The following is a 17,626-nucleotide window of genomic DNA, read 5'->3' as shown; positions in this document are numbered from 1 at the left end:
GCATCCTTCCTGCGTCTACCCAGACTAGTCCTGTTAGAATTTCATAGGTTAAGAAATCCTCCCTAATTTTTCTAAACTCCAGCAAATATAATCCCAATTGATATTTCCTCATACATCAGTCCCAGTGTTCCAAGATTCAGTGTGGTAAACCTTGGCTGCAAGAACATCTTTGCTCAGATTAGGAAACCAAAACTGCATCAGTATTCTAGGTGCGGTCTCACCAAGGCCCTGTATAACTGCGTTAAGACATCTCTGAACATGTACTTGAATCCTCTCACAATGAAGGCCAACATACCATTTGCTGCCTTCACCTCAAACTGCATCTACATGCTTACCTTCAGTGTCTGGTGTACAAGGATTCCCAGGTCTTGTTACACATTCCCTTCTCAATTTATAGCCATTCAGATAATCTGCCTTTTTGCTTTTGCTATCAAATTGGATAACCTTACATTAGCCACATTATATTGCATCTGCTCCCTCACTCATTTACTCAGATGAATCAGTACTGCTCCATGTTAACATCACTTGGAGGAAGCATTGTGTGCAAAATGTGCTGGGGAAGGGGGACTTAAATATATATCAACAAGAGTGGCTTGGTAGCACTACCATTGAGCAAGTTGGTCAGGTGCTAAAGGACATAGCCGGTGGTGAGGAAACCGAGAAGAGAGAAAAGCATGCTTGATCTAGGAGCAACACCAGGCATACATTAAGATGATCTGTCAACCTGATGAATCTACAACACAAAGCCACTTGCATGCCAAGTAGCAAATAATACAGAGAGCAATTCTACAACAAATGGATCAGATCTGAGGTCTGCAGTTCTGCCATATCCCCAGTTGTGAATTGTGGTAGACAATTAAACAACTCACTAGAGGAAGAGGCTGCACAAATATCAGCATCCTCAGTGATAGAGGAGCCTAACACACCAGTGCAAAGATAAGGCTAAAGCATTTGCAATAATCTTCAGCTAAAAGTGCTGAGTAGAGAATCCATATTGGCCCCTCCTGAAGTCCCCATTATCATAGATGCCAGACTTCAGCCAATTTGATTCAATAAATCAAGAAACGGTTGAAGGCACTGGATGCTGCAAAAGTTATGGGTCCTGACAACATTCCAATGATAGTGGTGAAGACTTGTCTCCAGAGCTTGCCATGCTCTTAGCTAAGCTGTTCCAGTGCAGATACAACACTAACATCTATCCAGCAATGTGGATCATTGCCCGGATATGCCCTGTGCACAAAAACATGACAAATCCAACCTGGCCAATTACCACCCTTCAGACTACTCTTGATCTTTGGTAAAATGATGGGAGGGGTCATCAGCTGTGCAATCAAGTGGCATTTGCTTAGCAGTTCTACTCAAGTTTGCTCCGTTTTCAGTTCCACCTGGATCACTCAGTCCCTGAACTCATTACAGCCTTGGTTTAAACATGGACAAAAGAGCTGAACTCCAGATGTGAGAGTGATTACCCTTGACATCAAGGCAGCATTTGAAAAAGTGTGGCATCAAGGAACCCTAGCAAAACTGGAGTCAGTAGGAATTGGGGGAAAACACTCTGCTGGATGGAATCATTCCTGGTACAAAGGAAGCTGGTTATACAGTGGTTGGGGGTCAATCATCTCCATCACTGCAGGAGTTCCTCAGGTTAGTGCCCTAGCTCCAACCATCTTCAGCTGCATCATCAAAACCTTCCGTCCATCATAAGTGTGCAGTTATCAGTGAAGCCCAGTGTTCAGTATCAGCAGGTGCTTCTGTGTTACTGAAGTGGTGCATGTCACTATACAGCAAAACCTGGATAATATCCAGGATCAGGCCAACAATTGGTAACATTCACACCATACAAGTGCCAGGCAACAACCATCTCCAACAAGAGAGAATCTAACCAATGCCCCTTGACATTCAGTGGCATCACCATTATTGAATCCCTCACAACATCCTGGGAAGTTACCACTGACCATAAATATTGTGACCACAAGAGCACATCACAGACTAGGAATCCTCTGGTGAGTAACTCAACTCCTGATTTCCCCAAAGATTGTTCACCAACAAGGCACAAGTCCGGAGTGTGGTGGAATATTCTTCATTTGCCCGAATGAGCACAGCTCCAACAACACTCAAGAAACTTGACACCATACATAAGGCATCTGTTCCTCAACCATTCACTCCCACCACCACCAGCTAACAGTATGTACCATCCACAAGATACACTGCACCAATCTTTTGACAACACTTTCCAAACCCATGACCACCACCGTTTAGAAGGACAAGGGCAGCAAACATATGGGAACGTCATCTCCTGGAACTTCCCTCCTAAGTAATTCACCATTTTGACTTAGAATCATGTGTCACCATTTCTTATTGTCACTGAATCAAAATTCTGGAACTCCTTCCTGAACAGAACCATACATGTAACTAATCCACAGGGATTTGAGCAATTCAAGTAGGCAGGACACCATCACTTTCTCAAGGGCAATTAGGGGTGAGCAATGAATGCTTGCCCAGCCAGTGAAACCCACATCCTGTAAATGAATTTAAAAAAAACAAAATGCTGCTATTTAATCTTTGCTGTATGTGTGATTATTATATGCAAACCTTCACATTTGCTACATGATCTTCAAGCTATATTCATCTTGTCAAATTTGTGCCAGTGGTGGAATTTAACATTGATTACTTTTTATTCAAGCCTTGAACTACATGACACATTCTGTCATTGTGTGAATGGCAACTAATGGTAAATTAATGACTTATTCCAAAATACAGCAAATATTGGATAAGTAAAAATTCAGCAAATCTGACATTTATTTTGCATTGACATTTAAGTCCCACTTTGAAGGATATTTTCCTTGTTATTATCACAAAATGTAAGTTGCGGCTAATCAAAGAAGTCAGCTTTAAGAATTTTTTTCTAAACAGTTCTGTAAGCATTCCCCTCTAATATATATACTACAAAATATATTAAGTTAAAGATTATTAAAGTTTATTAAGCTGGAAAGACCTTTGAACTGTCAAGTCTCTAAAGAATCTTAATCCTTTAGGAACCCTAATATATTATTGACATTTGATTTGGAGATGATTTGCCAACAATATTACATTTTGCTTATGTTCTATGCATCTTATTTCCTAATTATACTAAATATTTCATACAATAGTTGGTATTTTGTTACTTGGTATTAGGTACAGTTGTGGACATGCCTGTCTTCTAGAAATCTATTTGTGGTATAAACCAGCATTAGTGGGTTAGAGCGATCAGATATTGTGAATAAACTATTGAACGGTGTACTTAGAAGTGATTTCAGTGTGATAAGGTGACCCAGGGCTTGACTTCCTCTCCAGTCATCAAGGGTTTGTCTAACATTTCATGGTCACATGATTTTATGATTCTATGCTAGTTTAAAAGAAATGATTCTCTCCAGTTAGTTCTACAGTAAGTGTAAAACAACACTTGGCAATAATAATTTTTCTGCATGCTGTATTAAAAAAAAATGATGCAGTGTATACTGCCAAGCTTATTGTGCAAATACTTGCCAACCCTGGAAAATACTACTAAAATTAATGTTGGTGATGCATAATTGTGTATTAAGTCTATTTCAAATCTGTTGAGGTTTTTTACGGTTTTCAAATGTAATGGCAAGATACTTTGAGTCTGTTAATGTACTGTATGTTACCAAAAGGAGGCAAAGTGTCAGGATTTGATTGAAAACCGGCATGATTCTCCCCAGAAAAGCAGGCTGGTTTTTGCTCTAAATCTTATGGCATTTTGTCAAGAAAGAGGGGGCATGTTTCACACCGTCATGTTGAGGGACGGAGCCTAAATGCCAGTGAAGCCGTCTGCACTGAGATTTGGATGTCCAATCAGAGGAACACATCCTGTGAAAGAATGAATAAAAAGAAATTATGGGCTTTATCACAAATATGTCATTACTTTTCTTTCCCTTAGGGAGAAGCAACAAATTTATATCCAGTCCAAACAGATGAAACGTGGACTGCTCAACAGATGAAGCAAACAATAGAAAGCTTTCCTGTTACTGCGGATCTCCTCAGTGATGTACCATTCACCTTAGCCCCTCATATTCTGGCAGTACAGTCCAGTTTTCAGGACCTCCCAGCCACTTTGCATCTACCAAAGAATGTGAATGAAAATATAGCAAATTTCTGGTATGATTTTACTCTGGAAAACTCTGTACTTTCTGATTCCTTAGATTAATGCTACTGTTTGCATGCAATTACCAGCTGTTCTGAATATTGCAAAATTAACTGATTTAATTTTGATTTACTTGTGTTAACTTTCTATAAAAGTTGCATTGCTGATATTGTACCACGTGGTTCAGCTGTCAGTAGGAAGATTGTTTGAATAACAGTCCTAAAAGTCTCTTGCCTCAATTAAGTGAGACATGCCCCTTGTAGGGATCAGCTAGCCAAGAATCCCAGAGACTTTTGTAGTTTAGCAAGCTTGGGGGAAAATAGGGGAAGCAAATTTATTTTCTTTGTTTAAATAAATTCTTTCCATATGTTTACTTAGAAACGTAGCTAAGTGGGAAGCTATCTTGGCATATATGCTGGCTTTACACACACCATGTTAGGATCAAGTGCTGACATTGCCATCGTATGCCTGTCCTATTTGCCAGAAACTTTGACGTCTAACTAGAGACATGATTCTTGCCTGTAACAAAGGAGGCTGACATTAAATATTTTCAAAATATAATCTTGGGTTCAGATCAACACCCTGATCTGAGCCACTCCCCCTTTACAATCCTATAGTAAGTTTTGCCTTACAGAAAATTATGTGATGGTATTGAGATAGAAAAGGACTAAACAGTAATAACTCTTCATATCCTTGCCACACGTACACATTCTAGTATGAAGGTGCTCACATATGATTTTTGGCATCTAATCATTAGATTACTGAGTCTTTTGTAGTAATGGTTTTCAGAATCTATCTGGTTATAATAGACCAAAACAACTCAATCTTGTCATATGGAAATATACAAAATATAGTATCTACCTGTAAAGACCTTTATAGCAGTGATGATTCTGTTTTCTGATTATATTAATTTTTGTTTTGAATGTTGAAAGAATACAAATGGTGTCAAAAGAATAGAATGTACATTATGACTGTTTGACATGGCAATGGATCTAAATATCTCAATTCAGACTTTGGTGTCGTAATAAAGTATCCCACTTACTATGTGGATTGTTTTTACCTTTTTGCACAACAGTTACTGTTTTACAGTGACATCACTCTCCAATATAAGAAACCACAGTTTGCATTTGGAAAGTAGCAGCTATTCATTTTATTACAATCATCAAATCAATTTAAGAATGAGAACTATTTCCACATTTGTCATATATTTCACTGAAAATACCCAATGTGATGTGATATTGTCAGCGTTGTGCTGTGCCCTGCTGTTACTAAGACTTGCCCTATATTGGCTGGGATTTTGTGGTAAGAATCACAAAAATGGGTGGCACGGTGGCACAGTGGTTAGCACTGCTGCCTCAAAGTGCCAGGGACCCGGGTTCAATTCCTGGCTTCGGTGACTGTCTGTGTGGAGTTTGCACATTCTCCCTGTGTCTGCGTGGACTTTCTCTGGGTGCTTCAGTTTCCTCCCATAGTCCAAAGATGTGCTGGTTAGGTTGACTGACCATGCTAAATTGACCTTCGTGTAAGGGGGATAAGCAGGGTAAACACGTGGGATTACGGGAATAAGGTTTGGGTGGAATTGTGGTCAGTGCAGATTCAATGGGCTGAATGGCCTCCTTCTGTACTGTGGGGATTTTATGATTCTAATAATGGTGGGGCTATCAGCAGTACTTAGCCACTAGATTCCTACTGCTGTTTACATGCCAGAAAACATTAGGACGTGGCCATTTGAGTGTAAGCAACAAACTCTCTGGCTCTGAAAGTTAATATTTACAAGTTCAGAGGCTCGTTCCTTCAGATTTTAATTAGTGTTTGAGATTTGGAAAAGATTAAATCTAATCAATGTTTTCATTTACTTTTACTTTGTCGCTCCCCTTTTCTCAATCACACCTTTGTTTCCTCTTTATTTTGCTTTCTGAAGATGATTTTGCATTTGAATTAAATATTCCAACTTGCAGTTCCTACTTTGGAATCAGAGGGCTAAATCTCCCAAAAGCAGGTGTGTTGGAGTCAGGTGAGATGTTAAATCTTTTTTTAAAAATCTCAGATGCAACTTCAACCTGTCTGCAACCCATCAACTTTCAATTTTAATGCTGGTGTGACAAGGGACAGTTAATCTACCCTCTTCCTTCCCAGGAGGCGGTTGATCCAACTAAATAATTTAATGGGGCTGGCAGCTTCTGATTTTCTTTGTTTTGAAGGTTTAACTGTAGCCATCAGGTTTCTCAAGCCTTCAGAAACCTGGCAGCTGACAGGAGGTGAGGACTGCTTCAGTTGTTGTCCCCCACTCACTCCAGCCTCGACGAGTTCTCCCTTCCAAATAATCTTGAACCCCTCATCCCATCACCACCAACCCTGGGGTCTGGAATCTGATCCCTGTTGGTATTACCATGAACCAGGCAAACTTAGCTGGGAATATGCCTGCTCCAAAATGTGCCCCCCCCCCACCATGGTGACACATGAATGTCAAGGAAGCCAAACCTATGAATCTGGCGAACCTCAAGGCAGGAACCTGTCAAATGAACACTAACTTCTGGATTTCCTAACAAAAATCCCTCCCTGTCACTTCAAAATTCAGCCCTTTAAATGGCAGAATGGATTATTCAATCTATTTGGTTGAAATGGCAAAATATTGCTGGCCGTATTCGCACAAGTCACAGAGCTATGCTGTTTTGGATGCTCAATGACCGTAAATTATTGCTTAAAAGCCCACCAGTGTTTGGGTTGCTTTCAGCATTATGAAAGCAGCATTGTTCATTTGCAAAATCAGCGCATTATTAGTATAAGAGGGAGAAATGTGTGGTAGATGAAAGCTATTTGAAACCACCGGTGCTTTCCATTAAACTGTCAGCTAGTATGCAGGTACTCCAACTTTAGGAGGGATTTCTAGCCAAAAGAAATTGAGAGGTATGGAAGTTGAAATCAAAATATTCCACTTGTCACTCTTTTTTTTCCCCCACAGTGAAGCCATGTGACTGAGATATCCACTGGACTCCAGCTGGAGCTTAATTATTTTATGCTAATTTACATACTATAATGTAGATAGGATGCTGAACCCATTCTTACTGCCTACTGAGTGGAGATTGTCTATGGCGCAATCTGCTCAGTCGAAGCTGTCAGAGCAGCAGAAAAAGCATTGCATTTGGGGAAGGAATATATCTCCAGACCCCACAAAAGTAGTATGGGCAAAGTGTGAATGAATGTCATTTGTGGGAGCAGCATTGCTAAGTTAAATTAGCTTTCAGCTTTGTTGAACAGGGATGTTTTGTGAAGCAGGTCTAAGGCAACAATGAAAAGCTGAAGGAATGTGTGAAGGTTATTTATCCATGTCCTGATGGTCTGGGATAAGGTTGTCGTGTTACTGTGCTTATAGTATTAAAGTGGTTGAAGAGCTTAAGTGGACCGTGTAATTACGGTAACGGTGATTAGAAGAGATTGAGCTTGGCTAATGTATCTTCCTATTCCATGTTGATATATTCACGGTCACACGGGGGGCATTTCCTGGCCTCCCTGTGTTGTGTTTCTTCTAGTGGGTGGCAGCGTGCTACGCCATTCACTGATGGCGGGATTATCTGGTCCCACAGCTGTCGATGGGATTTCACGTAGGCAGCACAGCAGGCTGCTGGGAAATCCATGGTGGGGGTTTGCCATTGATGGGACCAGAATCTTCTACCAGTGTGAACAGCTAGAAAATTCCAGCCATTGTGTTTCATTTGATGGAGTTTGGTTGAGTAGGGAGACGGTGGTGTAGTGGTATTTTCACTGGATTAGTAATCCAGAGACCCTCGGTAAGATCTGGGGACCCGGGTTCAAATCCCACCATGGCACATGGTGATATTTGAATTTGATTAAAAATTTGGGATTAAAAAATTCTAACGATAACCATGAAACCATTGTCGATTGTCAGAAAAACCCATCTGGTTCATTAATGTCCTTTAGGGAAGGAAGTCTGCTGTCCTTACCCTGTCTGGCGTATATGTGACTCTAGATTCACAGTAGTGTGGTTTACTCTCAAATGCCCTCTGAAATGGGCATAGAACATTGCAGCGCAGTACAGGCCCTCGATGTTGCGCTGACCAGTGGAACCAATCTAATGACCCTCTAACCTAAACTATTCCAATGTTATCCATATGCCTATCCACTGACCATTTGAACTCCCTTAAAGTTGGCGAGTCCACAACTGCTGCAGGCAGGGCATTCCACGACCTTACTACCCTCTGAGTAAACATAAGAACATAAGAAATAGGAGCAGGAGTAGGCCATCTAGCCCTTCGAGCCTGCCCCGCCATTCAATAAGATCATGGCTGATCTGTCGTGGCTCAGTTCCACATTCCCGCCCTCTCCCCATAACCCTTAATCCCCTCGCTTATCAAAAACCCATCAACCCGCGTCTTAAAAATATTTAGCGAGGCAGCCTCCACCACTTCAACGGGCAGAGAATTCCAGAGATTCACCACCCTTTGAGTGAAGAAATTCCTCCTCAACTCCATTCTAAACCGCCCCCCCTTTATCTTGAGGCTGTGCCCCCTAGTCCTACTGTCCTTTCTGAGCAGGAAGAGTCTCTCCACCTCTATCCTGTCCATCCCATTCATCATCTTATACGTCTCAATGAGATCTCCCCTCATTCTTCTAAACTCCAATGAGTACAAGCCTAGTTTATTCAGCCTCTCCTCATAGCTCAACCCCCTCAACTCTGGTATCAGCCTAGTAAACCTCCTCTGCACTCCCTCCAAGGCCAAAATATCCTTGCGTAAGGCCAAAATATCCTTGCGTAAGTGCGGCGACCAAAACTGCACACAGTACTCCAGCTGCGGCCTCACCAATGCCCTATACAGCTGCAGCAAGACCTCCCTACTTTTATATTCAATTCCCCTCGCTATGAAGGCCAGCATCCCATTAGCCTTCCTGACCACCTGCTGCACCTGCAGGCTGGGTTTTTGCGACTCATGCACAAGGACCCCGAGGTCCCTCTGCACCGTCGCCTGCTGCAGTTTTTCGCCACGTAAGTAATAGTCCTTCCTACCATTATTCCTACCAAAGTGGACCACCTTGCACTTGCCAACATTAAATTCCATTTGCCAGTTCGTGGCCCATTCGCCAAGCCTATCTAGATCCTTCTGCAGACTCTCCTCACCCTCCGCGCAATTTGCCGTTCCACCAATCTTGGTGTCATCAGCAAATTTCGACACCATACACTCGGTTCCCTCCTCCAGATCATCTATATATATGGTAAATAGCTGAGGCCCCAGCACCGACCCCTGGGGCACTCCACTAGTCACCAACCGCCAATCCGAATAGCACCCATTAACCCCCACTCTCTGCCTCCTATTTGACAACCAATCCTCTATCCACGCTAACACCCTACCCCCAACTCCATGCCCCCCTACCTTCTGCAATAACCTCTTGTGAGGTACCTTGTCAAACGCCTTCTGAAAATCAAGAAAGACCACATCCACCGGCTCTCTTCTATCCACCGCCCTAGACACATCCTCATAGAACTCCAATAAACCATGCTGCGTCTGCTCTATCAAGCAATTCCCCTCAAGATGCCTCGTTATTTCCTCCTTGATGACGGATTCTAACATTTTACCTACAACAGACGTTAAACTAACCGGCCTATAATTTCCTGCCTTTTGCCTGCCACCCTTCTTAAACAACGGCGTAACATTAGCCGCTTTCCAATCTTCCGGCACTTCCCCGGAATCCAGCGACGTTTGGAAAATAACCAGAACCTACCTCTGGCATCTGTTGTATAACTACCATCCCTTAATTTAAAGCTATCTCCCCTTGTGTTAGCCATCACCATCCGAGGTAAAAAGCTCTCACTGTCCACCCTATCCAATCCTTTGATCATCTTGTATGCCTCAATCAGTTAGGGTTGGACAATAAATGATGGGCCAGCCAGCAACACCCACATCCCGTAAATGTTTTTTTTAAATGGCCAACAGATTGAACATGTATACAAGTACCCAAGAAACGTTTTGTCTGAAAATGATTATTGCCACAAAGAAATTAGAGCTTGAATAGCAGTGGCAAAGAGTGCATTACCCAAACATAGAGAGTTGCTCAACAAAACTGTGATTTGGAATTCTGATGAAAGGTCATCAGCCTGAAAATTTAACTCTGTTTCTCCACAGATACTGTCTGATGTGCTGAGTATTTCCACCATTTTCTGTGATTTAGTGTACCTTGTAAGGGGCTGAGAAGTGGACTTTGAGAAAAGCGAACATCCAAAGATAAAATTGTGAAATGTGATTCCGGAGATGGATGGGGTGAGTCAGTTGGAGAGAATATAAGATCAATGAAGAAATTGTCAGAACAGTGCGAGAGGTCATTAGATCATTAATGAATATCATTAAGAAAAGTTAGATTGGCCATATTCCAGAGCATGAGAACTTGCTGAAGGAGATGATTGAAGGAAGATTAAAGGGGTGCAAATGAAACGGAAGAAAGAGAATGATGGTTTAAGACAATTTGAAATTGAAAATGGGAGACTCTAACAAGCAATTAAAGAGGAAAGCAAAAGACTGTGAGGCTTGCAGTAATGAGGAGAGGAAAAGTTCTGAGGCAAATTATTTTGGGCTGATAGGCTAATGAAATGGTCTATGATATATATATATCATTTGTAATACATACCTCAGTATTGGGAATTTTTAGTATTTATTAAGGGAACACAAAGCAGCTGACTGATCAGATTGAAGTGGGTTTAAAAGTTGTAGATTTTCAGTTTCATAGTGTTTGGAAATGGGTAGTAGCTGGTTGGCTGCTGTTACGCGCTCTGACTGATTTTCCCTTTCACTGACTTCAATGAGATGAAATATAATGTAAAGCACAGAGACAATTGTGGTCTCTGTTGTTGAGTGAAAGCTGATGTGGATTTAAGAGCTCTTGATTGCTGAAAATAGAGTGATAAATGTCAGAGGATAGTTACTAACGTACGAGGACTAGCCTGTCTACGTATTGGTCATGATGTTTCCCCATAACCTGAATATATCTACAGAATTGAGATGCAATTAAAACACGATCCACCAAGACAATCAACAAGCACACCATTAGGCCTTTTAAGCAATGCTTTTGGTGTTTGGAAAGGTTGAAAGTTTGCTGTAGCCCATAGTGAGACTTGTGGATGTGTTGTATGTTGCATCTTGCAGAATCTCATTGCGCAAAGAGAAATGACATGGAAGAAGCACAGCCAGAGGATTTCCTCTCTACTGGTTGGGAAGACATCAATGACGGCAAGGAAGCAGCAGTATAGGAAGGGTGAGGACACCCACTTTCAGCTTGAGATTCTCAGTTCTTTCGATTGCCCGACTCTTTATTTGATCTGTTCATTCCTCTCAAACATATTTTGACAGTGTTTCTTCTAGAGTATTCCCTCCTTCCTAATCTATTTTAACCAGGTCCAGCTGAACTTGGTAGTAACAATTATGCTTTCGTTTGCTGGAATTCAAAAAACATTATTTGCTTATAAAATGAACAATGTAGATGGTTTGTCTTGTAATGTGCTCAATACTGTGAATGAGAAATTATGAATACCTTCAAAAATTTGGGAGCAGTTATCAATTTCTGGATGCACTTCAAGTTTATAAACAGTTGAGCAATTGTGGGGCAGCTGTGGTGCAATGTAGGAAATAAAGCTCCTTTAAAGCCAGCTGATGTCAACAAGATGTTTGGTACCATTGAGACTGGAGGAGATGGTGAGCTTAAAACACTTGGATGAAGAAAGATTTAAGTTGGAAATCGTCAGTGGTTAAGAGATGGTGGCTGTTGGTATTTTTTCATTCATGGAACGTGGGCATTGCTGCTGGCCAGCATTTATTGCCCATCCCTAGTTGTGCAAAGACAGTTGAGTGTCAACCATATTGCTGTGGTTCTGGAGTCACATGTAGGCCAGATCAGGTAAGGATGGCAGATTTCCTTCCCTAAAGGACATTAGTGAACCAGATGGGTTTTTCTGACAATCGACAATGGTTTCATGGTCATCAGTAGATATTTAATTTGCAGATATTTTTTATTGACTTCAAATTCCACCATCTGCAGTGGTGGGATTTGAACCCAGGTCTCCAGCACATTAGCTGAATTTCTGGATTAATAGTCAGGTAGTAATATCATTAAGCCATCGTCTCTCCATAATACACTTGAGAAAAAAGAATCTGAAATAAAACTTCATGAACCTATTGAAGAGTGTGATGATGTAGTGATTTGGCTATTGACTCAGCAGTATGGGAATGTGACCTGAAATAAGTTGATTAACGTTGAGCACAGTCATCAGCAAATGAACAGATGCCATTGCAAGATCAGTCATATTAAAAAAGGAACAATGTTAGAAAGTACAGAATCCTGGGAAATCCCTAAGTTAATTGAAAAGCCTTGCATGATGAGCCATCAATCATAGCACATCATGATTTGAGAGAAAACTAGATAACCATGAGCTTATCTCCAATAATTTGCTTCCAAATGTATATTTGAAAGTTTTGGCGAATTTTCTGTCATTGCCTTGATCATCTCCAAGAGTTCAAGCTTAGAATTCAAGATCAACATAGTATTTACAACAAGATCACCATGGAATAGTCACTGCCAAAAATGATATTGTAGATTGTTCAGTTGGACCAGAGCATTCAAAGTGGTGGATAATTTGAGAGCTAACTGATGCTTCCATACCCTTCGATACTGATGTAGAGGAAATAGATTAGTCATTAGAAAAATGAGGAGTGATAATTTTTCCTCGTGTCAGTGTAACATGGAGGATCAAAGTGCATATTTTAAGAGCTATGATGAATTTTCAGGACTCTGCTTTACGCCCTTGATCAGAGCTTAGGGCTTAGGCAACTGAAAGCACAGCCACTAAAGGACAATTGGTCATTGAAATCATAGAATCCCTACAGTGCAGAAAGAAGCCATTCAACCCATCAGGTCTGCATTGACTCACTGAAAGAGCATCCTATCCGGCTGTTCCTCTCTGCCCCATCCCTGTAACCCTACACGTTTGCCATGGTTAATCCACCTACTTTATACATCTTTGGAAACTAAGGGGCAAATTAGCTTGGCCAATCCACCTAACCTGCACATCTTTTGGACTGTGGGAGGAGCTGGAGCACTCGGAGGAAATCTATGCAGATGTGGGGAGAATATGCAAATTCTACACAGGCAGTCACCCAAGGCCAGAATGAAACCCAGGTCCCTGGTCCTGTGAAGCAGCAGTGCTAACCACTGTGCAAGAAAAGAAATGGAATATATGGGATTTGTTTTGGAAGAGAGGTACAGATATGATGTAACAAATGGAAATTCTATGATTTTGATGTAGTTTGCAAGTTATAATTGGAGTAACTTAATCCAATTTTACTCTGTGACTTTGTCATGAAGCCAATATTTACAGTGCAACTATTTTCCCTCAAGTAATTGAATAATGTTTTTCATAACTGTTAAGGAAGCATAACTCCAGTAGCATTATCAGCAAAAATCTAATGTACATTTCACTGTACTTAATTTATAAAGTGAAATCTCTTCCCATTATGTCACAAACGTGCACATGAAAACAAAATTGCTGGAAAATCTCACCGGGTTTGATAGCGTAGTGGCGAGAGAATGGAGTGGAGCTAATGTTTAAAGTCTGGATGATTCTTCTTCAGAGCTGACAAAGGGTCATCCAGACTTGAAAAGTTCACTCTGTTCTCTCTTTGCAGATGCTGTCAGACCTGCTGAGATTTTCCAACATTTTCAGTTTTTGTTTCAGGTTCCAGCATCTGCAGTAATTTGCTTTTGTGTAATATGATAGATTTTGCAAAAAAGCTCCTGTTTCTTTGAAATGGACACCAAGAGCTCAAAAATGGCTGCCAAATGTCATCTGCCCTTTCACAACTGCAAATTTGTTAAGCTCCAGGAAGACTAGAAGTGTTTTGCAAGTAGCTGCATCCTGACCTGTGAAGACATTTGAAATTCTATATGCAGTTCCAAAAGGCTAAACAGAAGCTCAAAATTCATTATGACTTCCATGGAGGTATGAGTAGCTCTTTTCTATCTCACCAAAGCTTGGAGAATGAGAGCATTCAAGTTAATGGCTGAGACATTGAAAAGTTAATTTACCTTAACTAAAAGGTAATGCTTGGGACTATGCCACCCCAGACCTTGGCTAACCCAACACTTCATGTGGAAGCATGATTCAGCAGTTTGGGATAGCAATCATTCTTGTGTCTTTAAATTGTATAAAGGAGGCTGTAAGAAGCTATTTTGTGTGACAGTGTGAGGGATAATACCAACACACAGCTTTCACCCAAACCAGTCATGAGCCACATTTGAGAGTTGGGTTTCCCTGCCATCCAAAGTCGCAGAGGAAGGTATCCAGGAAATAATCCCTAGTCTGCTGGGAAGAAACCAAACAATTTTGCCAAGTGTTGGTCCATGCAGTTTGCAGTAAAGAAAGGAGCCTTTACTCTCTGCCAGCATCTGCCCTACATATCGAGGTCACCTACAAAGGAAGGACTTCACAAGCCATCGCAGCAGCTAAACCGAACATCAAGTTTCAACCCCACTCACTTCAGAAAGAAGGCATTCAAGCAACAATATCCACAAAGATTGGTTTGAAATCTCATCTTTTCCTTACCTACATTTTAATCTTTGTATCCATATTTCAGTTAATAACTTTTTCACTTTTACTTAAGTACCTTTGTTTAAGACTAAAACTTTGACTGCTGGGCTATTTTTAAATTAAACCACTCAAGCTCATAATTCTTAGCTCTCGGACCATTGCAAGGAAATGCCTTTTATGTGGTCTTGAAGATAATGTTGATTCAATATACAGTGCAAAATGCAACATTGTTTAATGAGTTCTGCTCATCAAGAGTTGAGAAATTTGCCATTTTATTGAAATCCTTAAATTACAGTAAAACGAAAACATTAATTAAACCTGTGTAATCCTATTTACAGAAAACCAAAGATAACATTAATGTCATGAAAGAGTCAGATTACAGATTAGCTTGGTAGGATACTGGTTCATTGCTGTGGCAAGTTCAAGGGCTAACATTAACTGATATAAATATTTACTGCTTCTATTCAGTTTTTTTTTAATCAGCCAGGATGCAAAGGTTACAGCGTTGTAATATTCCACTTCAGAAACATACCAATGTCCTTCCCCTCTTTCATCTATTCCTTATAATATTTCAAGCTAGTTAATATTTCCCCACATCGTTTCACCAGTACATCCAGTGCAAACTGTTTCGGTGCCACTACAAATATTAGTCTGTAAATGCCAGTCAGGAAGTGCAAAAATACATGTCAAAGACTCGATCATTGGTCTCCCTCAATAATATTAAATATCTTAATTAAACCAGCAGCAGTGGCCCTGTTGGGCACTAGAGTTTGTTATCTGGAGACCTGACAGTGACAGCCCTTTCATGAATTATTGTCTGAATGTTTGTTGTTAACATCTGCATAGCTTTTGCCAATGCACTCAGGTTATAAAGCAATATATTTATCAATGTATACATATTTGTCTTCCATTCATTTAAACAGATTATTTTCAAATTCCTCCTAATGGACCAGGCTTTGGAAATACTAAAATTGAGATATTAATAATGAAATAAAACAGTTGGAACAGATATAAACATAGTGATTAAAATAACATTTCTTTTTCATTTAGTATATACCACTAAAGTTGAACCAGGTTAGATTCAATGTTCTGCTGAAATCACATGGTTGAAAGTACCCACTGGTATTTTGGTTGGTTGGTTGGCAGACAGGAAGCAGAAAGTGGGATTAAATGGGTCCTTTTCAGAGTGGCAGGCAGTGAATAGTGAGGTACTGCAGGACCCAGTGCTTGGAATCCAGCTATTCACAATATACATTAATGATTTGGACAAAGGAATTGAATGCAATGTCTCTAAATTTGCAAACGACACTAAGCTAGGTGGCGGTGTGTGCTGTGAGGAAGATGCCAAGTGGCTGCAGAGTGACTTGCACAAGGTGGCTGAGTGGGGAAATGCAATATAATGTGGATAAATGTGAGGTTATTCACTTTGGTGACAAAAACAGGAAGAAAGACTATTATTTGAATGGTGGCAGTTTAGGAAAAGGGGAAGCGCAACATGACCTGGGTGTCATGGTGATACAGTCACAGAAGATTGGCATACAGGTACAGCAAATGGTGAGGAAAGCTAATAGCATGCTGGCCTTCATAGCAGGAGGATTTGAGTATCGGAGTAAAGATGCATTGCTGAAGTTATACAGGGCCTTGGTGAGGCCACACCTTGAGTTTTGTGTGCAGTTTTGGTCTCCTCGTCTGAGGAAGGGCATTCTTGCTATTGAGAGAGTCTGGCAAAGGTTTACCAGACTGATTTCTAGAATGGCAGGATTGACATAGGAGGAGAGATTTGGATCAGCTGGGTTTGTACTCAATGGAATTTAGAAGAATGAGGGGAGATTTCATAGAAACATACAAAATCCTGATGGGACTAGACAGGCTAGATGCAGGAAGGATGGTCCTGATGTTGGGGAAGTGCAGAACTAGGGGTCACAGTCTAAGAATAAGGGGTAAGCCATTCAGGACTGAGATGAGGAAGACCTTGTTCGGTCAGAGTTGTGAACCTGTGGAATTCTCTACCACGGAAAGCTGTTGGGGCCGTTTTGTTAGATATGCTCAAGAGGGAGTTGGATGTGACCCTTGTGGCTAAAGGGATCAAGGGGTATGGAGAGAAAATGGGAGTGGGACACTGAAAGTGCATGATCAGCCATATTGAATGGTTATGCAGGCTTGAAGGGCCGAATAAGAACATAAGAAATAGGAGCAGGAGTAGACCATCTAGCCTCTTGAGCCTGTCCCGCCATTCAATAAGATCATGGCTGATCTGATAGTGTTTCAGTTCCACTTACCCGCCTGCTCCCCATAACACTTAATTCCCTTATTGGTCAGAAATCTATCTATCTGTGTCTTAAACACATTTAACGAGGTAGCATCCACTGCTGCAATGGGCAGAGAATTCTAAAGAAGTTCCTCCTCAACTCTGTTCTAAATTGACTCCCCCTTATTTTGAGGCTGTGCCCTCTAGTTCTTGTTTCCATTCTAAGTGGAAATAATCTCTCTGTTTCTACCCTGTCTAGCCCCTTCATTATCTTATATGTCTCTATAACATCTCCCCTCAGCCTTCTAAACTCCAATGAGTACAGGCCCAGTCTACTCAATCTCTCCTCATAAGCTAACCCCTTCATCTCCGGAATCAACTTGGTGAACCTTCTCTGCACTCCCTCCAAAGCTAATATATCCTTTCTCAAATAAGGGGACCAAAATTGTACACAGTACTCTAGGTATGGCCTCACCAGTACCTTGTACAATTGCAGCAAGACCTCCCTGCTTTTATACTCCATCCCTCTCACGATAAAGGCCAACATTCCATTTGCCTTCTTGATCACCTGCTGCACCTGCAAACTGAGTTTTTGTGATTCATGCTCAAGGACCCCCAGGTCCCTCTGCACAGTAGCATGTTGTAACTTTTC

The 17,626-nt window shown here is 41.0% G+C and overlaps 1 protein-coding gene across 4 annotated transcripts in view; it reads left to right on the top strand.

Annotated features, from left to right (window-relative positions):
• Positions 1–5,187, top strand: part of umad1 (UBAP1-MVB12-associated (UMA) domain containing 1) — a 96,991-nt gene extending 91,804 nt beyond the window's left edge. For all 4 annotated transcript variants that reach the window (XM_080207633.1, XM_080207626.1, XM_080207642.1 and 1 more), the window contains exon 4: positions 3,938–5,187. In XM_080207633.1, coding sequence (XP_080063759.1) covers positions 3,938–4,204 — 267 coding nt within the window. In that variant the 3' untranslated portion in view covers positions 4,205–5,187. The remainder of the gene's footprint in view (positions 1–3,937) is intronic.
• The last annotated feature ends 12,439 nt before the right edge of the window (positions 5,188–17,626 follow it).

This window comes from Carcharhinus amblyrhynchos, chromosome 2 (genome assembly GCF_965287045.1).
Source record: "Carcharhinus amblyrhynchos chromosome 2, sCarAmb.v2.hapA, whole genome shotgun sequence".
Taxonomy (NCBI): domain Eukaryota; kingdom Metazoa; phylum Chordata; class Chondrichthyes; order Carcharhiniformes; family Carcharhinidae; genus Carcharhinus; species Carcharhinus amblyrhynchos.
Note: the sequence above shows the minus strand (reverse complement) of the source record. Positions and strands in the feature narration are given on the sequence as shown.